At 35.9% G+C, this 24,097-nt stretch overlaps 1 protein-coding gene across 2 annotated transcripts in view; it reads left to right on the top strand.

The window, feature by feature from the left end:
• The first annotated feature begins 13,554 nt into the window (after positions 1–13,554).
• The window catches only part of EDNRB (endothelin receptor type B), a 28,033-nt gene continuing 17,490 nt past the window's right edge, over positions 13,555–24,097 (top strand). The window contains exons 1-2 of one of the 2 annotated variants that reach the window (XM_007501484.3): positions 13,555–14,353; positions 15,315–15,840. In XM_007501484.3, coding sequence (XP_007501546.1) covers positions 15,382–15,840 — 459 coding nt within the window. In that variant the 5' untranslated portion in view covers positions 13,555–14,353; positions 15,315–15,381. Of the gene's footprint in view, positions 14,354–14,627; positions 14,772–15,314; positions 15,841–24,097 lie in introns of those variants that run through there. The other variant, XM_007501485.2, reaches the window with a different exon arrangement.

The raw sequence follows: 24,097 nt of genomic DNA, 5'->3' as shown, positions 1-24,097 counted from the left end.
GCATCATTTATATCCGTTTGAAAGTGGCTCTCTTTAAATAATTTGAAAGAAATATCCAAAAACTCTGCTTGAATTCTGCTTATTCTTTTCATTCCTAGAGAAAAATCATTTTCCCTTGGAGAAAAAGGGTGAACTCCATGCTTGTACAGAAATAATCTAGTCCTGGCTTCTAAGAAGCCTCCAAAAGTTGAGAATTCCCAAGGAAAATGAGCCAATTTTGTTTTTAAAGTGAATCCATTTGTATTTACATATTTCATATGGAATTATTTAAATAAGTTGTTTTCATAGTCCAAATTTAAAAAGACAAATTGTTGATTGTTCCACTGGTAAACATTTTCAGAATAAGTAATTCTTCATGAAAACAAAACTTGTTAAAATATCATGTTTTCTAACTAAATTTAAACTAAAAACACCATCATTGGAAAAATAATGTTTGTTAACCATACTGGAAAAAATCCTATGGTAAACATGATAAATAAAACAGTTTTATATTGTCAAATCATTGTAATTAATTGAAACTACCAAAAGATCAAGTCTTCAGAAAAAAATTATATATGAAAATGGTTCCTGCTATTGATTTAAAATTTTTATCTAGGATTTCCCAAATTCAGATAAAATAAAATAAAATTTAATGGAGAATTTATGTGTTACCTCTTAGGTAAGAAGACAATATAATAAAGAATAATTAATATAACATTATTCTATGTAGATATACAGTTTTGAGTAGGTACTGTGATTTTTTTCAGGAAAGAGCTTCCAGTATGGGAATGTTCTCCATCAATGCAGATTAGCAACTCAAATATAATTTTTTTTCTGTGACTTGTTCATAATCACAAATGGGCATTGTGGTGGTGCCACAGATAGAGTGCCAGGCTGGAGTCAAGAAGACATCTTCCCATGTTCATTGCCAGCCTCACACATTAAGAAGCTATGTGATCCTGGGCAAGTCACTTTGTCCTATTTGCCTCAGTTTCCTCATCTATAAAATTAGCTGGAGAAGGAAATGGCCAACCACTCCAGTATCATTAAAAAAAAATGGAGTCACAAAGAGTTCGACTTGACTGAAAAATGACTTAACAGTATAATCACATAGCCAGAACATGTTATTTAGGGAGGATTACCATAAAAGTTTTCCTGACTCTAAGATCAGCCATTAGGCCATACTATCTCTCTAGTATATATAAACATTAATTTAATATTATTAGTATTTATATCAGTTAATTTGTGTTTTCTTCAATCAAAAATATCAAACACATTGAATTCTTATGAAGCTCAAACCAGGCTAAAATGTAACAGGGAAATGTTTTAAAAACATAATAGAACATAATGTTATTATATTATTTTCTAAGTCAATAGTTAGCCTTCAGAGATCCTCATGTCAATTTAGTGTTTCTCACCTACCCTGCTCCTCACTTCCATCTGCCTTGGATTATCAGTAGATAAAATATCTTTTGATCACAGATAAGTATCATTACAAACCCAGATCACTAAGAGATTACCTAAAATTATTTTGGGGGGATATGCTCAAATTCAAGCTAACAGTTCAATGTATATGGATAGTTTGAACTTAAATATGTATACTTGATAATTATCTATAATTTGGAGTTTTTAAATCAAATCGAATTATAGATCAAATTATTTGATTCTTCAGTTTTCTTGTGGGTAGACATCTTCAATCATATCTGAGGAGCAGGAAGCATCATAATCTAATGGCAAAAGCAATGTAATGATGAACTATCTCCCAATTTTTGCTAGAAAGGTGAGAGGACCAATGGGTTCAGAATCTACATTACACTATCATATGTCACTGTATCATTTGGAAATAGTTTTGCCTAATGGTTTTTCTTAGTTATAAAGTGAGATACTAATTTTGTGAGATGTAGAGGCTATTTTCAGAAACAACAGATATTAAAAAAAAACAGCACTGTTATTTACCTAGATTCAAATCCTAGCTCTGCCACTAACTATCCATTTCCGAATGAGTAAGCCATTAAATCTCTGAACCTCAGTTTCTTCTTCTTCTGTAAAAATAAACAGATAAATAAAGAACAGGAAATACCTGACCTGTCTACCTCACACATTTGTTTTTATTTTTATGAGGTTCAAATGAACTCATTTTCATGAAGTATTTGGTAAACTATAAGGCATAATATTGATCTAAGCTTGTGATCTTATTGTTAAGGAATACAGATCAATACTTCCTTTGGAACTTAATGGTCTTCGAAAGTGTCCAGGGGCATTGACAGGCTAAGTGACTCTCTCTAAATCACAGTCAGTATATATTAGATGTAGGACTTGAATCTTGAGTCTGGTTGAAACTGTTTCTCCATTGACTATGCAATCTTTCCTCTCTAAATGGAAACACTTAATGTAAATGAAATTATTGTTATTATTTGCAGGACAACAGAGTTTCCACAAGTTGCTTATTTGTACACTTACTTAACACTAGCTTACATCTAGGAAAATCTGGTTCACTGAGCACCTGTACCGTTGGGGCATAAGATATGTCTATTGAAAGAAAGAATGGTTACCTATTCTGCTAGTTCTGCCACTTTTGTCTTCTTGAGACCCCAAATAACAACTAGATGAAGTCTGTGCATGGAAAGCACTTAGGCAAAAAAGAGTTAAAATTATTACTGAAATATATAGCAAAAATTTTTTTCAAGAAATAAACAATATCTATCCATCAAAGGCAGAGCAACATAAGTAATAGGGTGGAAGGGAGAGTAGAAAGGAAGAAGCACAGGGCATGGAATTCATTTTGTAACACCTTGAGACCAGGGACTGTTCTGGTTTTATGTTTGTGTCTATTATACATACCACAGTAGCTGGCACATAGTAGGTACTTAAGGTATATTTGTCATATTGAACTGAATTTAAACAAGGAAAAATAATGAAATTCAGATTTACCTAAGACGTTCAAAGACTATTGTTTTACTGAGAGAGTCGGCTTCAAAGTACCCAACATACTTCAAGTATTGCATTTCCTGTGGGATTACATGAGTAATGTTCTCTGGAGTCCATCCATAGCTTGATGAAAGACATTTCAGAACCCCTGTCACCATGGCTAGTGCTAACTACTTTCTACTGGAGGCCTGAAAGACAAGGGTTTATTTCCAGTATGCCCAAAGAAAAGCGGGTTTACCAAAAGTTTTCATGGACAATTGAACATGGTTTTGAGAGGATGCATTGATTTACACCATGGGCAAGTATCATCTTGCTTATAGACCCATCAACCCTTAAGAACGATATCATTAAGTTTGGACTGGAAGAGGTGAAGTTATTTATCTATAGGCACAGTCAATGAACCTCTAAGAAAATAATTTTTCCTGTTACACTTTGGTTACATGGTTTCAGCCTCCAGCAGCTAGCCCTTATGTAATGAGAAACTTTCCCCTTCATAAGGTATCAGAAAGTTTTAATTTAAAATATTTCCAAACAAAGTAAGGGTCAGTTATAAGCAGAAAATTAAGAAAAGCTGCACAGGCTGAAACAAACCCAGTTGTCTCTGAATCCTGCTGTGGAGGTCGCTTTTTATTTTGGATTCCTTCCTTACTCTTTGGTTACTCTCTGCTATAATTATCTTTTCTCTTTTAAAAAAAAAGTATCCATTTTGAACAGAGGAACTAAAGAGCACTGGGTTGGGAGTCTCAAAAACCTACACTTGAATTTTGCCTCCTTTCAACTGTCTAGGTCTCAGTTTCTTCATAATTACAAAGGAGGGTTTGAAATAAATAATTCCTGAAGCCTCTTTAGGCCCTGAATCTTAGAACTGTATATCCCAAAAGCTGTCAAGTGTCGATTATTCACAGATAGATTATCCAGAATCCCTACTTCTCCTTCCTGCTACACATTACAATATTATCAGATCATTATAGGTAAGTAATCTCTAATCTATTTTAGTTATGCAACCCTATCAGTTAAAAGCAACTGAGTATGAAGTACTAAAATGTGTAAAATTACTTTTTATAAATAATAGGCTTATATTATTGTACCAGTATTGGTATATTATAAATTGGGCAATAAATTAGGGCAGTGGATAGAAACCTGGGCTTGGAGTCAGAAAGATTCATCTTCTTGAGTTCAAACCTGGCTTCAGACAATTACTAGCTTGTGACCATGGGCAATAAATAACACATTATTAACATATTAATAATAGTAATGCTATAATTAATGATAACATAAGAATTTATAGTATTATTGTTTTGTTCATTGTAATATTAACATAATGATTAATGTACTGCTAATATTGATAATATAATATATTGATAATGTAGGTGATTAATACACATTATTTAGTAAATATATAAAAATAGTAAATAAAAATTAAAATAAGATAAATAAAATATATAAAATAATAATAAAAATTAAATTAAATTAAAATAGAAATATATAATCAATTATTACTGATTTTAATAAAAAAGCATTTATTAAACATTGTCTCTCTGCAAAATATTATGTTAAGCACTAGGAATACAAAGAAAAGAAGAAGAAAGAAGAAGAAGAAGAAGAAAAGAAAGAAAGAAAGAAAGAAAGAAAGAAAGAAAGAAAGAAAGAAAGAAAGAAAGAAAGAAAGAAAGAAAGAAAGAAAGAAAGAAAGAAAGAAAGAAAGAAAGAAAGAAAGAAAGAAAGAAAGAAAGAAAGAAAGAAAGAAAGAAAGAAAGAAAGAAAGAAAGAAAGAAAGAAAGAAAGAAAGAAAGATAACATTAAGAAAAATTCAGGGAAAAAAATTCTGTTTCGGGGAAGATGAAAAAGTCCCAAAGTCAAAAGGGTCATTAACAGTATCCTTCAGTTGTATGAGTAAGTCAGGTGACAGTACTAGGATCTATGAAGCACAGAGAGAGCATATGGTAAGGCTTGATAGTCTTTCATCTCTCCAGTAAGAATAAAGTTGTTGATTTCCATCCCATCCAAGCCCTGTGACCATTAAATAGCCTGGATGGCTTCTAGGCAGTCTGAACCAGTAAAGACAGGTAGGGATGATGAAACTGAGACCAAATGAAAGACACTTTTCATGTTGAAATGGACAAATGAATGACTAGCAGAGCTAGAATTTAATATCCTTGCTACCATAGTATAGCACAGCTGTCCTTGAATGGGTTTTTCAATGTCACTATTATTGTGGAGTAAGCTCTTAATGTAGCCATTTAAATTATTTTTTTAAGTTTTATGGATGTTTTATCTTTACAGAATATTGTACACTTACAGATTATCCTGACTCTTGTTGAAAAATAAATAAAACCAATAAAACAAATAACACAGTGACCTCATCCAAAAATGGATACATTTTAAGTCTATAGAAGCCCTCCTGTTTCTCTATTTTAAAGAATGAGTAAAATCCATTTCTCTCCTTCCTACCCCAAAGTCACTGGAGAAAAAAAGAAAAGAAAAACAATTTCCTTATGATGAATGTACATAGTGACATGGGAAAAATTCCCTCAATGATTCTTTATTAAAAAAAATATATATACATATATATATATGTCATTCAGCACTTAAATCTGCCCATCTCTGCAATGGATTACATATTTCATCACTGGTCCTTTGGGATCATGAATGGTTACTGTATTAATCAAAGGTCTTACAGTTTTCAAAATTGCTTGTTTTTACATATGTTATTATATAAGTTGTTCTACTGATTCTGTTCCTTTCAGTCTACCTCAGTTCCTAAAAGTCTTCTAAATTGTTCATTTTATAGCATTGATGTGAATATATAACAGGAGCTCCAGTGGTCAAATTAATTATACATTATATGTGTGTGTGTATAAAATTATATTTGTAATTCTGAGAAAATGTCTCTTCTAAACTTAAAAAGGAAAATGGAGAATTGAAGAATGTTGAAATAAAAAGCATTGTGGTCTTAGAAGAGAGAGTACTCCAAACATGTTAGGGTAGTTCTAGATAATTCAAACTTAAAGCTGCACTAAGATTTTGGAGATACCCTGAATTTGCTGTTTCTTTTTCCAGGATCATTTTAAAATTCTTATTGTGAATCCCAAAACAGTATGATCATCGGGTCTTGTCCCTGAAGGACATTGTGAAGGGATGATTGTATTTTCTGCCCATTTAACATCCCAATTTCTTGCATTGATGAATCTTGGAAGACATGGCAGTTTTTTAAAAGGTGTATTCACATTCCAGATATGGAGTACTTTTTTTCTGATTTAAGTGTGTCTTCTATATTCTCTCACCCCTGGAAAGTTTTTCCTTTCTCCTTTCAGTCTCCCCACTCTAAAAGAAACAAACAAAAATACCTCTTTCTTAAATAATCATCTCCTCATAGACAATCTCTTTACTGATTGAATTTTGAATTACACTTAAAACCAGTTTGGACTCCTGGCAGTGAAGTGGAAGTTTTTTCTTCATCTCCCTCTTAATTCAGGAAAAGCCACTGATATGAGAGTTCTAGTACACCTCACACACACACACACACACACACACACACACACACACACACACACACACACACACACACACACACAAAGCTACTTTCCAGTGTTTGATAAGAAGTGGAGGGGGTTTTAAATCACTATTGATTATAGAAATACAGATTAAAACAAGGTACCTTGTTTTGTCTGAGGTACCAACTTATACCTTTCAGATTGGCTAATATAACAGAATACTAAAATGACAAATGTGGGGGAGATACAAGAAATTTGGGACACTAATATTCCCCTGGTGGAAATGTGGACTAATCTAATCATTTTGGAGAACAATTTGGAACTATACCCAAAGAGCTTTAAAATGCTGATTCCCTTTGACTCAGCAATATCACTACTAGGTCTGAACCTCAAAGAAGTAAAAGAAAAAGGCCAAATCCTATATGTACAAAAATATTTATAGCAGCTCTTTTTGTGGTGGCAAATAATTGAAATTGAAGAGATGCCCATCAATTAGGGGTGACTGAGTAAATAATGTTATATGATTATGACAGAATACAATTTTTCCACACAAAAAAGGCAAGCAAAATGGTTTCAAAAAACCTCAGAAGGCTTCTATGAATTGATGCAAAAGTGAAGTGAGCATATCTAGGAGATCATTACACACAGTAGCACCAGTATTATATGATGATCAACTGTGAATGACTTAGTTATGCTCAGCAATAAGACAATTTTGAAGGACTTATGATGAAAAATGCTATCCACTTCCAGAGAAAGAACTTGATTTTTCTTTGGTGTGGAGGAGGAAGTTGTGTTCTCGTTTGCAAATTGGCTAATATGGAAATATGTTTTACGTGACTATACATGTACAGAATTGAAGTCTAGAGGGTCTTATGAAAGGATTAGTGTGAAAAGAGAAGGAAGTTGAACTGAAATAACAAATCAAAATCATAAATTTTCAGGACTTGTCACATTGCAACTTTTGAATGCACTCATTTTAGGAATGAAGAATATAACTTTGGAAAAATTTTCTTCTGGCAAAGTTCCACTGAATGCCACTTTTTCTATGATTTTTTTTAATTCACAGTGAATTTTGTCCAGCACTTTCATACCTGGAAATGTTTTATCTAGTGTATATCAATAAAAGAAACTAAACAACACATCTGAAAAAGTTTTCATCTCTTAATATTAACTTGGTTATATAGAATTCAGTTTCATTATCACTGTGAGCTAAAACATGTTTTTTTTTCCTAGTAAACCAAAAGAGAAAGCAATTCCCTCCTAGCCTATGTGCATGCTGTTTCCTCTGCCTGTGGTCACTGAATTAGCCTCATACATCTGTTCTTTAAATACCATTCCAATGTTTCCTCTATGAAGCCTCCACAGATCCCACAGTAAGTGCTTAATAAATCCTTTTTTCAGTTTCACTTCATTCATTCATTCCCCTCCAACTAGTAAAATCTGCCTCTGACTTGCCACCACATTTTGTTCATCACTATTCTGTGGCACCTAAAATGGTCTATTATATAGTAGAGTTATTTTATAACCTCCATTATTAGAGAGTAATTTGTACATCCCCATTACTAAGTTATAAACTCTTTTAGGAAAATATTATCTTTTCTCACAATATTTCATGAAGTAACTGTCTTGTACATAGTAGGAGTTCAGCAAATAATGTGGAATGGAATGACACTGAAGAGCTGTGGATAGAATGCTGGTCCTGGAGTCAGAAAACTTGAGTTCAAATCCTGTCTTAGATACTTAAATAGTTTTATGATCTCAGAGACTTATTAGCTTTGTGACCCTGGGCAAATTATTTAATGTTGTTTGCCTCAGTTTCTTCATCTGTAAAATGAGCTGGAGAAGGAAATGGCAAATCCCTCCAGTATCTTTGCCAAGAAAATCTCAAATGAGGTCATGAAGAGTCAGAAATGACTGAACAACAAAAGTAATTCAGCAAAATTCAGGCCACCAGAGGTTCTAAGGTCCCTCTCCACTTCCTCAACATACTTTTTTATTGTTGTTCTAGACTTGTGATTTTTATCAATGTGGGAAATATTTATTATGGAAAATACCTCCACCCCTAGAGATCAGCAACTCTTGCAATGTAATTTTGGTAAATTGTCTCTGACTTAGGCAATAATCGTTTTGTTGACTTGCTTATAGTAAAGGAGCCAAAATATGTAGAGACAAACCTAGAACCCAGTTTCTTCTTATTCCAAGGCCTTCTGGTTCTCTCTGCACTACTATGGTGCCTCTCAGGTACTTTTGATACAATGAACTAAAATGTTACTTCACTTTCAGAAAGATTTTGTATTGCTTTTTGGGAAAAAAATATATGTATTTTCATCCCAACACTCAAACAGACTTTAAAATCAGAATCTTTTAAAATAATTCTTGATTTGCAAGTATTTATACATCATATTTACCATGCATTGTAGATGCCATTTTTATATTTTTACTAGTTGCATGACTCCTTCAATGTGCACATTCTTTCCACCAATGCAAATGACAATCTATTTTCTTTTTATACTGTGCATAGTTTCCTGTGTTATGGGGTTTTTTTAATTGAAATTTTATCCAATGATCTGGACCTCTTTTCTTTGGTAAAGTAGATAGAGTGCAAGGACTAGAGATAGGAAGATGAGTTCAAATTTGGCCTCAGACACTGACTATCTGTGTGACCTTAGGAAAGTCATCTAACCTCTCTTTCCTCATCTATAAAATGGAAATAGTAATAATAGCAACTACTTCCAGGATTAATTTCAGAATGAAATGAGATAATATTTGTAAAGTCCTTAGGATAGTGTCCAGTATATAGAAATTGCTGTATAAATGTGAGCTATTCTTGTTATTTTGAAGCAAGGAAGACCTGAGTTTGAATCTCTACTCAGGTACTAACTATATGATGCTGGGCAAGTCATTTAACTATATAACCACAATTCACTCATTTGTCATATAAAGCTAAAAACTCCTACCTCACAAGGTTGTGAATATCTAATAAAATAGCATTTGCAAAGTGTTTTTCAAGCATTAAATGAGTGCACAACTATTACCTAATTGGTAGTTATTATGATCAATTCACTTAATTTCCTAGTTGCATGTATCCTTGATAATGGGTTTGGTAATATTCTTCCTATACAAGTCATGGTTGGTACTATTGTATGACATATTTTTATTATTAAATTAATATTTGAATTATTATATAACTTATTTTGCAATGTCCTTTGCATCAAAATTACTTGATCAATGACATGAAAGCTGTGTGAGACACAACATTTTATAATTTGATAGTCACGTCTAATTTTCCAACAGATCATGGTATTTCACAGCTTGATTGTTCTCACCTTATTCACTGGACTTGGCTACAAATGTCTGAAAGCTTCCAAAAAGTAAAAAGCAATCTTCTTTGCTTTGGCCATTCCCTTCTCCCAGAATACCTTCTTTGCCATATCCACATATGAAATCTACCTCTCCTGCATTTTAGTTCAAATCCGATCTTTTCCATGAAGCCATTCCCAAGTAGCTCTGCCATGAGTTAGTTCTCTTTCTTTGGAACCCTTCTGGCACTCAATTTGTACCTCTTATAATGTACTCATCACACATATATTGTAGTAATTTGTGCTATCTTCTAATCAAGCCTAAGTTGTTTGAGGGCAGGAATCTTTTCAGACATTTTTATATTACTGATAGTGCTTGTGTAGTGTTGAAAAGTTAAGTATCCTGCTTAGGCTCATAGAGTTACTTAGTGGTAAAGTTGAGCCTCGATAGAAACTAACCTTTTTAATGCCTTTACATACTCAAATGAGTTTTTATTGAATGAGGGAACACATGACACCTAACTGTATTTTATAATGAAGCATTCATTTCTATTATACCCCAAAAAAGAGCTTCAAGCATTTAAAAATTTTAAAAAGGTAAACATGAACTATAGAGGAAAAGCAGGAGGTATAAGAATTCAAGTGATCAAAATTCAATTCTTCTCTCTATTACTATGACCTTAATAATTTCATCACACAAGAATTTTTCATCTTTCTTGCATCATGGAACCCTTGGGAAGTCTGGTCAATGCTATGGAATACTTTTCATATTGTTTTAAATGCATAAATGAAATCCAAGGGATTACAAAGGAAGTCAAAGGCTAGTGAAAATAAAGATGTAGTTGGTTTTTTCACCTCACAATCTCCCTGAAATCTATCACTGGATCCTCTTTAGGAGGAAGAGAGGAAGAAGTCCACTGCCATAGAATATATATCAGAAGATTTCTTTAAAGATCAAATGAGATTATGGCTCACAAAGTTAGTAAGTGGTAAACGTGGAATCTGAGCCCATGTCTTCAAATTTGAGTCTACCACTTTCTACTGTGCCACACATAAGATTTACATAGCTAGAAGAGAAAGAGGAAAGTATTCCAAATGAGAGGGCAAGTTAGAAACAATGTAGGAAGGAATATGACCCTGGAAAGCAGAAGACATGGACTGAATCCTAGCTCTGCCACTTACTTGACATGTGAAAGGTCATGTGGGCAAGACACAATGTCTCTAAGCATCCACTTCCTAATGTATAAAATTAGAACAATATCTACTTCACAGAATTGTTGCAAAGGAGTTTGAAAAGCATACTGTAGATGGATGCTATAACTACTAAGTCAGAGATAAGCATGTTTGTGAGACAGGAAAACATCTAAATAGTTCTGAACCAACTGAGTGAAATACACTCTTGGAATATTATAAAAATAACTGCTAATATTTATTTTTGTGGCACTTACTACATGCTAGGTATTGTTAATTGCTTTACAATTACTAACTCATTTGATCCTCAAGGCAATTTAGGGATGTAGGTGTAGCAATATTAGTACCATTTTACAGCTGAGGAAATTGAGGCAAAGATTGGATTTGAATTCAGGCTTTCTTGACTCCAGGTGTAGCATATCTACTATGCCAATGAACATTCTAGAGAAACACAAATATTATTATTTATATAGCTTTTATATTTACCAAGTATAAGTTGGGATATTCAACACACTGCTGAAATAGGTGACTAACAGTTATTGTGTAGAAAAAGCTGGGGATCACATACAGTAACAATAAGTAGAACTAGAATTTATAGTTCTTGGTATCTAGCACATTTACTTATTCCAGGATATTTATTCTCAAGGAGATATATAAGTGTATATACATGAACAAAGATAGATAGATATATAGCTACATAAATACATAGATAGATACATAACTACATAGATGCATAGATATATAGATTCATAGATTAGATAGATAGATAGATAGATAGATAGATAGATAGATAGATAGATAGATAGATAGATAGATAGATAGATAGATAGATAGACACCTATAAAATTTCTGACTTACCCCTTAATCTCTTTATGCCTATTTTTTACATTTATACATTACCTTTTTGAAACTATAGCTATTAGATGCATCTCCTTGTACTTAACAAATATCAGTGTTCTATAGTACTTTTCTGAGATCCAACAGTATGGAAAGGCTCCAGGCACTTGGCATTAACAAGTCTGGTTTCTATCTAGCCTCAACTTTACCTCTAGGTAGCTGTGTGATCCTTGGCAAGGTGCTTAACTTTTTTAAACATAAATTTACTCTTCTATAAAATGTGGAAATTGGACCTACAGTACCTTCCAATATTAGCATTCTAAGATAATATAAGCTTATAGGAAGCTAAATGACTTAAAAATAGCATGGATTGCCATATGAACACAAGTTCCAAATCACTTTAAGTAAGATAATTGCAAATATAAGCAACTCTGTTATTTCACTCCACACCCTACAAATAGGCAAAAATGACAAAAAAAATAAGAGTAGTCAATACTGAAGTTGCTTTTGGAAGAGAGGTGCACTAAATCACTATTGGTAAAAAGGTGAATTGATTTAGCCAGTATGGCTATCAGTTTGAAAATATGCAAGAAAAATGTCTAAATTGCCCATACCTTTTGACTCATTGAACCCACTACTGGTCAGATTCCCCAAAAATCTCCCTAAGAAGCAATAAAAATCAAATATACAGTAATAGTAGTATTCTTAGTAATTATAAGGACTTGGAAACAAAAGGGGGGAACTATGGCATTTTAATATAATTGAATATTATTATTCAATAATTATAAAAGTGATGAAATCAGAGAAACATGAAAAGGACTTTCTCTTCAGAAGATGAGTTTTTTGGTTTTTATTCCTTTCTGGAGCTCTCCAAGAAAAGGCTGAATGATCACTTCACTTAAATATTTAAATGGGAATTTGACATGCGATCTTATGACTCAAAAATCTTGAAATCCTGGGATGGATAGAAATTCAAAATAAAAAAGTAGAACCAAAATAACAACGATTAAATAATGTAAAATCAATAAAGTTAAAATTCTTGGAGAACAGATGGTGAAAAATGCTTCCTTTTTCATTTAAGAGAGACAGAATGCTGCACACATGGCTACTGGTGATGAAGAATGGGGGTTTTCCCCTTTCCTCCTCAGAAATAAGTTATATAATAAAAACACTTCAACAAAATTACTTTAAATTATGGGGGTTGGGAGAAACATGTGACAATAATGAGATCACATATTATTCAATATTTATCTTTCTTCTTTATTCACTTCTTGGAAAGAAATGTCCAAGTGATTCAACTAGCATAATTTTACCATATCATAAACAACCAATATTCAAATATAGGAACCAAACCTCTTATTTCATTGATTTGGGGATGATTAGGGGGTCCTAGATGAGGAAATTGTACCAAAGCAGTGCAGTACCTTTTCTGCATCTTATTATTAGTATCAGTGAGTTGCCTAACGCATTAAGAGCTTAAATGTTGCACATTCCAGTATGTTCCAAAGTGGAACTCAGATTTTCATAGTTTCAAGGCTCACCCTCTATCCAAAGCACCAGCTGCCTATCATTCAGATAAAAGCATAAAACGATTTTAAGTTATTCTTAGACCAATTAAGTGAATAACATCCTAAGTTTATATAGCAGCTCTCACCACTGACAAATAATTCTGTAGAGCAGTCATGTCACTCATCACAGTAGTATATAATCCCAGAGGACCAAAGTGACCCCCAGCACAATAGCATATTGTAGAATTCGACAGGAAGATGGGTGGGGTGGCATTGCGAAGCTTCTTTTAGGAAAAATGACAGAGTTTTTGCTTCATTTGGGGAAAGTGAGAAGGCAGAAGAAGAACGGGTGTTAAGTCTTTCAGTTTGTAGTTCTATCTGGTACTTTAGAAAAGAAAAGAAAAATACTATCCACTACTTGCCCCAAAATATGATTCCCCGGGACTAGATACCTTTGGACATTTGATTGGGAAGAAAAGAAGCAATCAACGTTAGAAGTCTGAGAATTAGATGCAGTTGCAAGTATTTTAGAAGCAAAAGAAAATCACATCTCTTTAATAACTTGCAGGGTCTGGATTGTCCAATGAGCCATTGAAAAAGAAAAGAAAAATCAGCCTCAAGCACGGACTGACTATAATTATATTAAAATATAATTAGTCACTTTAAGATCGTCTTTGGCTATAACGGATTCATCCAGTGTGACCCTGCAGCCTGTCTGAGAAATTCGGGGAAACTTTCTGCAGATGCTGTCCAGGCAACCGGGAGAGCTAGCACCAGCCAGAGGGGAAAAGGTTGAGGCTTTGTAGGAAGGCGCGGGAGGAGTTTGGCAATGATTGATGGGAAAGATACTAATGAATAAAAGTACTTGTGGATGGCGAGCACGGACCCGGAGCAAGTTGTAGATGTTGCCTGTCTGGCATCATCTGAGTCATTTCGTCAGAGCCAGACCCGCCTGCAACTCCAGAGGGGCGTGCTTAACCCCATGTGCAGCCAGAAGCCGAGCTGTGAGAGCTGAATGTGCTTTTCAGAGCTAGGATCATCAATCCAGAGGCAGGAACACCAGCCCCCGCCCGCTGGGAAGGAGAGTCCAAAATTTTGTTCCTGGACGAGCAGCAAGGTAAATAGCTTGCTTTGGTTTTAAATTACTATCAAAGTAGTCCAACCTGCCTTGGTGCGATCTGTTTATTTCTTGTAGTTAAAAAAAAGTTTTAAATATAGACGTGACAAATTAACGTGATGTGGGGGATGTCTTGGCAATCGATTGTGTTCATTTGTTTGAGGCTACGGAAAGGAGAAAGCCCCGGGAGAGTTAATAACAGAATAGTCCTAGTTAGACCTGGGGGAGGGGCGGGGGGGACCTAGAATCAGAGCTGTTTCCTTTGGGTTAGAGAAGCCTCTATCATACACTAGGTGTGACCCTTGAATCTTTGCTCTCTCTGAGTCGGGAACTTCCCATCTTCCCTCCCTCTCCTTATCTCCGGTCAACAGACATAAGCAATCATTATACGCCTGCCACAGAGACTGGCACGCAGTAGGTACTTAATAAATGCTTGCTTGCTTGCTTGCTTGCTTGACAGCGCCAAGAAATAGGGAGAATCTGATGCATGCCAGTATGTGAAGGATTCTTTATGCCTTCCTACAGCTTAAATCTCGCCTTCTCTAAGGAGTGATAGTCTAGAGTTCTGATGATAGGAGAGGAACAGAGCAGAGTTTTGCCTTGGCACCCTCTTCTGTGTCCTGCTCTGCTCCCTCTTCCTCCTCCTCCAGAGACCTCTCCACCCTCCAGTACTAGGAGTGAGTTCTTTTGTAGGGAGAGAAAATGCAACAGTCGTCCCCACCCCCTTCATTTTCTCCCCCTTTCTTTCTCTCTTGAGATGGAATTATGCAGAGAACTTGGGTGGGGGAGCTCCTGAGTTTCCCCAGTTGGACAGGCAGGACACCGGGCTCTGGGGTAAAGGATAAGGGCCCATGGGGCTGTTAGCTGGAGTAGTTACTAAACTGATCTAGTGTCTTCTCTCCTCCACTATTCCTCTCTCCAATCCTAACCCCCTCCTCCCAACCCTACCTTCTCCTTCCAGGCTCCTGACGCCTAGCTGGAAAGCAGTCCTCCCGGATTTCTACTCGTATTTCGGACAGAGCAACGTAATGCAGCAGTATCTCAGCCCTGGCAGTCCCCTCCTGCTGCTGCTGCTTTTTCTCTTCTGCGGCACTTTTAGGGTCTGGGGAGAGGAGAATGAGCTCCTATCCTCCCGGGACACCTTAGCCCCGCTGGGGGACGGGGAAGTGATGACACCCACTGCCAGAGCCGCCTGGCCCAAGGCGACCAACGCTAGCCAGCCTCTACCATCGGTACCACAGGGGCGGCCCCGCAGCCTCTCTCCCACCATGTGCTCGGGCCAGACGGAGATCAAGGAGACTTTCAAATACATCAATACCGTGGTGTCCTGCCTGGTGTTCGTGCTAGGCATCATTGGGAATTCCACCTTGTTGAGAATCATTTACAAGAACAAGTGCATGAGGAATGGCCCCAACATCCTCATCGCTAGTCTGGCCTTGGGAGACCTCCTCCATATCATCACTGATATCCCCATTAATGTCTACAAGGTAAACGGCTTTCTGAATTGAAGTGGTTCTAAACAATGGTATGAAAGCCAGGGCCTGGGGGGAGACAGGATAAGTAGTTGGAGGGTGGGAGAGGAGAACGATCAAACAATTGACAGTTACTGTTCCTCAGTCCTTTCTCCTTCTGTGCTCTGATTTCATATACCTGAGACTCCCAGGGATTTGGGTGTTTAAGATATGGTCCCTCTTGAAGTCTGAAATGTTAACCTTAAAGGACACTGCAAGTCTGCAGAAGGAAGCCCAGCATTGGCTGGAGAAGGGCAGTCTGACACACAGGGGCACTGCCTAGATGCCCAAGACAACCTTTGGGAGTTTCACCTCTTCAGAGTTTTGCCTAGACATCTCTAATAATGCCAAAAAGAGGAGATTCCCAGAATCCCTTGATAGTGAAGGATTGGATGTTACTATTCTTGCTAATAATCTGGTTCCAGGAGACCTTGGAACTTCCTACCCCCAATTTTCATTTTTAGAGATTCTTAGACCTTAGGAGCTCAGAGCTGTGGGTTAGCAGAGGCAAGCCATGGATTAATCAACATTTATATGAAAGCTTTTATTGAGCAGCTAAGAAGTGATCAAATCTTGCAAGCCAATAAATCTCATTGATTTGGAAAGATCAGTGAGTTCTGAATACTTCTAAACATTGTGGGGCAGGTGGTGGTAGGGAGTGCTGTGTGAGACATGCTCATAGGAGAATACTGAAATAAACTCCTCTATAAAGTCTTATCTCCCTTTGGTACTTAGGTCTCCACTAAGTTCTGCAAGAGATTATTGAGTACCTACTATGTGCTGAACACAGGGCTGGAAGTTGCAGAGTATTCTATGCAGACATAACCAGAAAATATTTTCCATCAGTCCTTAGGACAGCCAACAGTGAACTGATCCATATAGCTCTGCTTTGGAATGTTTTACTATCTGAGGGAGTAGATGGAAGGTTGGCTTTAGAGTCAGGAAGATCTGAATGCAAATCCTGTCTCATATACATACTACAATCATTTATATTCTCAGTATCCCAGGCAATCCTCTGAGATTTGCCCTGAATAATGGATAGAGTTTCTATACAGCCCCACCTCTATAAAAAAAAAAACTGTTTTAGGAGACATATTTCAAATTAGATTGGCTATATTTCCCATTATTTGAATGTAGTACCTTTTATACAAATGGAAATTTGGAGCACATTTTAGGATTCATAACTGTAAAGAAAAAAGTACTCAGGGCTATGGGATTCACTGAAAGCAGGCCTAAGCACTGTTAGATTTGCTTTTTAACTTTGTAATTTAATTATTTGTTCCATATCCTAGCCTTGGGCAATCCTTAATGTGAGACTAGTACATTGCTCAGTATCTAAAACTAGACACCTGATAAGTTAGTTCATTGAAGTTGAAAAGCCTCAAAATTCCCCAAGCCTGGCTGGAAGCCAGAGTCCCTGAATCCTGTAAGAGATGGGCTGAATGAGGACCTCACACAGAGATTATTCAGGGTCTGGCTTGGTAATCCATTATGGGCACTAAGTATGTGTTGTGTTTGGGTTCTTAAGAGTTGGACTGCGGAACACTTCCAAATATAACCAGTTTGTTCTCTGGATCACCAGAAGAGCAAGAATTAACTATACCTTTTCTAGGTGAAATCTCTATGTTTATTCAAAGTTCTTTTCCCCTGAGTGTTCTATTCATGCTGAATGAAGACTGCAGCTATAGAAACCCTTTGAATGTTCATAATAATGAGGAAACGAAGCTGATTTTAAACTGCTCCAAATGCCCTGATGTTTCAGATGGTTGTGCTGTTGTCAGTGGGTAATGATATTATTCTCTGTCCCCATCCCTATTTGTGTATAAAAGAAGAAAGAGTGGAAAGAGTTCACTTAGAGGGAGAAGATGTGTCTCTGAGTCTATAATCATTAAATCAGGAAACATTATTAAGTGCCAACCAACTATGTGCCAGGTTCTGGGCAAGGTGCAAGGGATACAAGGAAAGAAAAAAGGAGTGAGTCCTTGTCCTTAAAGAGCTTGCACTCTTTGTAAATTATATTCTTGTCCTCAGCAAGTAACTTGACCTAGCTAAGCCTCAGTTTCCTCATTTGAAAAATGAAAAGGACACTTGTACTAATTTGCCTACCACCACTAAGTTTCCACACCAGCCTCATTATAAGCACAGGTCAGAAAGGGTACTAAAGTGGAGGAGATTCTGGGCTCTTGAAGGCTATTCAAGTGGATGGCAAGGTCTGTTAGGATTTACTTATCTGAAAAGGCTTGGAATGCAGACCTGTTGACAAAAGGGATGTTTGTTGGCTGAGGACCAGCCTTGCTAAGGTCTGTGAGACTCTTTGGGAGAAGGTTAGCCACCAGATAATTGATGTTTTTCAGCCACAGCAACACATGAAGAACATAGTTTGTGGTCCACATCTGTGATGAAGGAATCGACATTACCTAACCCACAGTACTTTCCAGTAGGGAAAGTCCTTTATAAGCAAAAGCACTTATCAAAATACGAATCATGATTAATATAGCTAGGAAAAGAAGAAAGAAATAGCATACATTTAGGTATCACTTGCAATTGGTTTACCTATACTATTTCACTACATTCTCACAATAACCTGAGTGGGTAAGTAGGGTGCAAATGATTACCCCCATGTAATAGCAGGGGAAACTAAGGTAGAGAGGAGTTAAGTGACTTGCCCAGTGTCATTGAGCTAATAAATAGGTATCCAGTAACTCAAACCCATTCTTTATTTCCAAATGCAATACCCTTCCTCTATTTGATATACACTACAAATCTCCTTTTCCAAAGCTGCTTGCTGCAACTTTTCTTGATGCTCTCACCTGAGGAAGAACTTGGTATCCATATTCCCCTCCGGAGTAATAGGTGACAGACAGTAGTGCTACTATCATAGCTCTCTAGTAAAAGGCAGCTACTTCCAAGTGTTTTTCTACTGAGTCTTGCAAAGGCAGTACTTACAATTTAACAAGATTTGGCCATTGAACAGAGTGACTTTGAATCTCATGACTAAAAGGAGTCAGGGGAGGGGGTGGAACCCAGAGCTCTTACTCAGCTTTGCTTTTCCTGACTGCATTAAAATGGGCAGTGAAGAGAGATAGCCAAGACTCCTGTAAGCTCCTTCTGACCTGTGATAAAGGACACTCTAATAACTAACTTACCTAACATCTGATATTAAGTAGAGAGAAATTAACTCCTTAATAAGCACAAAAATGGCAAAGCTTCATGATAAGGGGAAGGGGTCAAAGATGATATTTGGGATCATTTGCTGGAAGGAGTGTTGTTAGGGAGTTGTAAAGGAAGTGAAGGGTCCTGTGATCCTGACAAAGTGATTTTCAACTCTTCACCTTTTAACCAGGTAATTACTGCTTCCAATATGGTAGGTAGTCAAATATTTGTGACCTGAGTAGTTAAATAGGACCTAGTTAATTTACTACTTCAAAGGTAAAAAGTTAAAGCTTTAACTTTTAAATTTCTAAAGCTTTAGCTTTTTAACTAATTAAATGAAGTGGATTCTCATTCCTGGATAAAAGGTAGAAGTGATCAAAGAAGCTTTCTTTTGCTATTTATCATTGGAAATTCACCAAGTTTTTGTAGGAAGCTTCAATAGCAAGGAATTTTTGAGTGGCAATGACAAGTCCAACTGAAATCATTCAAAGAAAGTTGTTATTAAGAATGTTAAGAACCTAAGGTTAAATTTGTTTCAAGTTAAGAGTAATGAGGATACAATGAGCTGACTTTTGATGATTGATAATTATTGTTTTTTGTATTAGGACTTTTGATTTACTTAATGAGTCAAGGAGACTTCCTGATGAGGAAATTCCCTTTATAAATACTGTTTACTATTTTGCAGCTTATCATCTACAAGAGTTTCGTAGGGCCAGATGAGTTTTAGTGACTTAATTGCTAAGTCAGTATGTATCAGAAGCAGGATTTCTTTATTTTGAGGCAAATTCTCTATCTTCTGCAACATACTAGATATTAATTAAAAACTACAAATAATCTGCTACGTCTACAGCCAAATTAACGTGTATTACTATCACCTCAAAACATATTGGTAAGAGAGTGGTTCTTATTTCCATTGGTATTTATTTCCTCAGCTCTGAGAATGACTTATTCAGAACCACACAGCAAGACAATATTAAGGTTCAAATGATAACTTTCTTAAATGACACTTTCAATTTTCAACTCATGGGTCTGCATATGGTTTATAGTTTTCAGTGCTACAGGAAGACACGCACACAACTTTAGGCCAATTTAAATCAGACTTCTAGAGTCTAAGTATGAAGGTAGGGGGGTGAGGGTCTTGGATCCCAGAACAGAAAGTAGAGGCAGGGAAAGCATGTTCTCATTTCAGGATCTAATTGGTAAACACTGACATGTCAAGATATAGAATTGCTTGATTGTATCCACATTTAGCTCTATATGGATTGTCAAATGATCCTCTACAACACCAAGCCTCTACTGCACAGAAAATCATCAAAATTTACTTTCTATAAAAAAAGAAACAAAAAACCAACAACAAAAAAATTATCTCCTCCATACAATCTTAAAATAACTCATACCATTTCTGGGAAGATCAATTGTCAGTGAGAGGTAAAGATGACTTGACTGAAAATTATAGGGAGTTGGGAGGAGGTAAATGATACATGTGTGTGTTCCATGCTCTATTGTCCCTCTTCTATTCTTCTGTTGCTTTTGTCTTCCTTTCTCTCATGCTTTCTTTTCCATGCTTTGCTAGTCTTAATTGGGCTTTCTTCCTTTTGGAAATTCACTTTTCTTGCAGAAATGAAATGAAAGTCTTACCTTTTACTAGTTAGCTATACCGCCATGTTGATTTTATTATTATATTCCCCCAATCTCTTTTCCATTCTCCCTCTCTGAACTTTCTCCATTTCTATTTTCCTATTTCTTAAATTGGTCTCCTAACTTTTGCTGAATGGTATCTCTATTTATCCACTCCCATTCTCATACTTCCTCAGGAGAAGTTATCTTTACACTATTTGACTAGTTCCTCCCAAAAGAAGGGAAGGAAGGAAAATGGGTTGGGTGCTGCCATAGGAAGCTTAACAAAGTAACAGAACTGAAAAAGACTTTTGAGGTCATCTCTCTAGTTGAGAGATAGACTGACTCAAAGAAGGGACCTTAGAGATAATATAGACTAAGTTTCCTATTTTACAGGTGATAAAACTGGTGAGTCCCAGAAAGAGATAAGATACCTTGCCTAAGATACCACAGCTATTTAATAGCAGAGCTCAGTCTGGAACCCAGATTTGCAGCATCTATCTCATTATGCCAGGTTATCAGTAAGCTTATTTTCATTCTGTGGCTAGAGTAAGCCTTGGTGATACCGTTCCTTTGGAAAAAGTGATTTGAGAAAGAGAGAGAGAAAAATTGTTTCTACATGTAACTAGGGGAAAACCACAATAAAATATTATTGAAAAGCACACACACACACACACAGAGAGAGAGAGAGAGAGAGAGAGAGAGAGAGAGAGAGAGAGAGAGAGAGAGAGAAAGAGAGAGAGAGAGAGAGAGAGAGAGAGAGAGAGAAAGACAGAATAATATGGCTGTTACCAGTTGAGACTGGCAGGTAATCAGCAGAGATGAAGGCTGGAGGGCCTGAATTTATTCATTTCCTGTTAAGGTTTTTCCACACTTGGGAAATGTGTTCAATAACATATTTTTGAGAATTATAAAGGATAAAAGTAACAAAAATAAAACTGACAGTTATTTTGGAAAAATAAAATTTCAGTTATTTGTCATAAGCACAGAAAGAAAAGAATTTGGAGGTTGGACTAAAGCATAGACTTCAAAAGCCTTAAGTTTGATCAAACTATTAAGCAATGGATGGGTTTTCTTATCTGTTATATTTTGGTCTTTTAAATTGTTCTTTCCCTACCTAGTGTGAGTTATCCAAGCAAAACTGAATACTTTTTTCAAAGCTGATAGAGGGAGGATTGTGTAACTCAGTTTGCTTTGTGTCTCTGCTCCAGAGTTCTATGATCTTGCTTTTCCAAAAGACAAATAATTGACTATATATGGTTATGTGCGTGTGCCCATTATGCTATAGTTGATTTGATTTTATTTAAAAGAACATGTCACAACCTAATAAATGATTAAGTGTTTTTAAGTGGTGCTGACAGCCTCAAACATGGGTTGACATAAGATTCAAGAAATAATTTATAATGTGAAACATTCTCTTTCATAACTTTGAAACACTAAGGAAAGGCCAGTTATGTTTATGAGAATGTTATATACAATGAATAGTACCACTTTAACTGAAGAGTGCTCCAATTTTATAATTCTGCTTTCTTATAATGTGTAGATCAGTCACCATTTCTTTCTTTTCATCACCAGACATATTTGTGGAGGCAGAAAAATAGCCAAAATATGGGTAGGAATCTTGAGAGAATATAGGATCCTATCAATTTATCAGCTGATAAAACCTACTGGATTTAAGAACTTTGGTGCTGTTCAGTCATTTTAAGTCATGTCCAACTCTTTATGATCCCATTTACGGGTTTCTTGGCAGAGATACTGGAGTGTTTGCCATTTGTTTCTCTAGTTCATTTTCCAGATGAGAAACTGAGATAAACAAGGTTAAGTGACTTTCCTAGAATCAGACAGTTAGCAAGGGACTGAAACCAGATCCAAACTCAGGAGGATGAGTCTTCCTGATTCCATGCCTCACTCTCAATATCCGCTGCACCACCTAACTCCCCATAAAGAACCTTAGAGACCACTTAATCAAGTTCTTAATGCTTTTTCTATCATGGAGCACTTTACCAATATGATGAAGCCCATGAATCACTTCTCAGGGTGTTTTTAAATACATATAATAAAATATTTAGGATTACAAAGAATATCAAACAAAGTCAAGCAACGTTATATAACTTTACATATACATATATTAACAAAGAAATGTAACTTTACTTTATATATTTCATATTACATATATGCACACACATACATGTGTTATCTCTATATAAATATATGTATATATGCAAACCTTTATAGATAGATAAACACATAAAAGTTTCCAAAACTCAACTTAGAACATCTGATCTAGTCAAGCCCATTTGATCTACCAATAAAGACACTAAAACCCAAAGAAGGGAAGGGAATTAGACAGGTCAAAAATATAACTAGAGAGAGGCAGTACTAAAATAGCAAACTTAGATGTTCTAATTACACTTTTTTTAAATAAACTACACAAGTATTGTTTCCATAACTACATGCTTCTTTTAGCTAACATATTTCTGATACAAGATTTTTATGACTTTGTCCACCATGTAAAAATTTACCTTAACCACTTCAATTTAAAAATAACTATGAGGAAAAGAACAACACTTCCCCAGCACTGTCCTTTTGCCACAGACAGGTGCCTCCTAAGCACCCAAGCTCATCTTCCCCCACAGCATACCCTAATGCTCTGGATCACCACTGATTCTCTCAAAAAGAAAAATCTTAGCTTTCCTATCCCTGTCTCAATTCCTTAAAACCTTTCTTTCTGTTCAGTATCACTTTATTAATTTAATAAAGAAATCTAGGCCATCATGTCAATGTTGCTAGTATGTTAAAGCAATTCTCCCTTCCTCAGTTATAAATATTAATATTTATAGACATAATGATGTATTTAATTCAACTAAATAATTGTTTCTTAATCACTATGTCAGAGCACTGTACTAGCTGCTGAGAGAATAAAGACCCTCAAGGAGCTTTCTTGGAGGGAAGGAGATCAGGAAAGCAACTTTTAAACCATTTATACACATGGGGTTAGAGACTAGAGTCCATCTTCCTCTTTCTTTTTTCCATTTTGAAATTATGTTTTCATTTTCATCCATGTTAGTGCAATATGTGTTTCCAAGTGCAATCAGGGACTGGGCCAGAAAGCAAACCGTATTTTATAGTTTGACAATGTTTCTGGCTTTTATCATCTTCATTACTGTCATATAAAGACTTTTTTGGCTTTAAAAAAGTTTTAAATGGGGCAGCTGTGTAGCTCAGGGGATTGAGAGCCAAGCCTAGAGATGGGAGGTACTAGGTTCAAATCTGGCCTCAGATATTTCCCAGCTGTGTGACACTGGGCAAGTCACTTGACCCCCATTGCCAAGCCCTGACCACTCTTCTGCCTTGGAGCCAATACACAGTATTGACTGTAAGACTGAAGGTAAGGGTTTAAAAAAAGTTTGAAAATTCCTTTAGTAAACTATGCAGATTTAATTATGCAGGTATCTTGGTAGAT

The sequence above is a fragment of the Monodelphis domestica genome, chromosome 8 (genome assembly GCF_027887165.1).
Source record: "Monodelphis domestica isolate mMonDom1 chromosome 8, mMonDom1.pri, whole genome shotgun sequence".
NCBI lineage: Eukaryota > Metazoa > Chordata > Mammalia > Didelphimorphia > Didelphidae > Monodelphis > Monodelphis domestica.
Note: the sequence above shows the minus strand (reverse complement) of the source record. Positions and strands in the feature narration are given on the sequence as shown.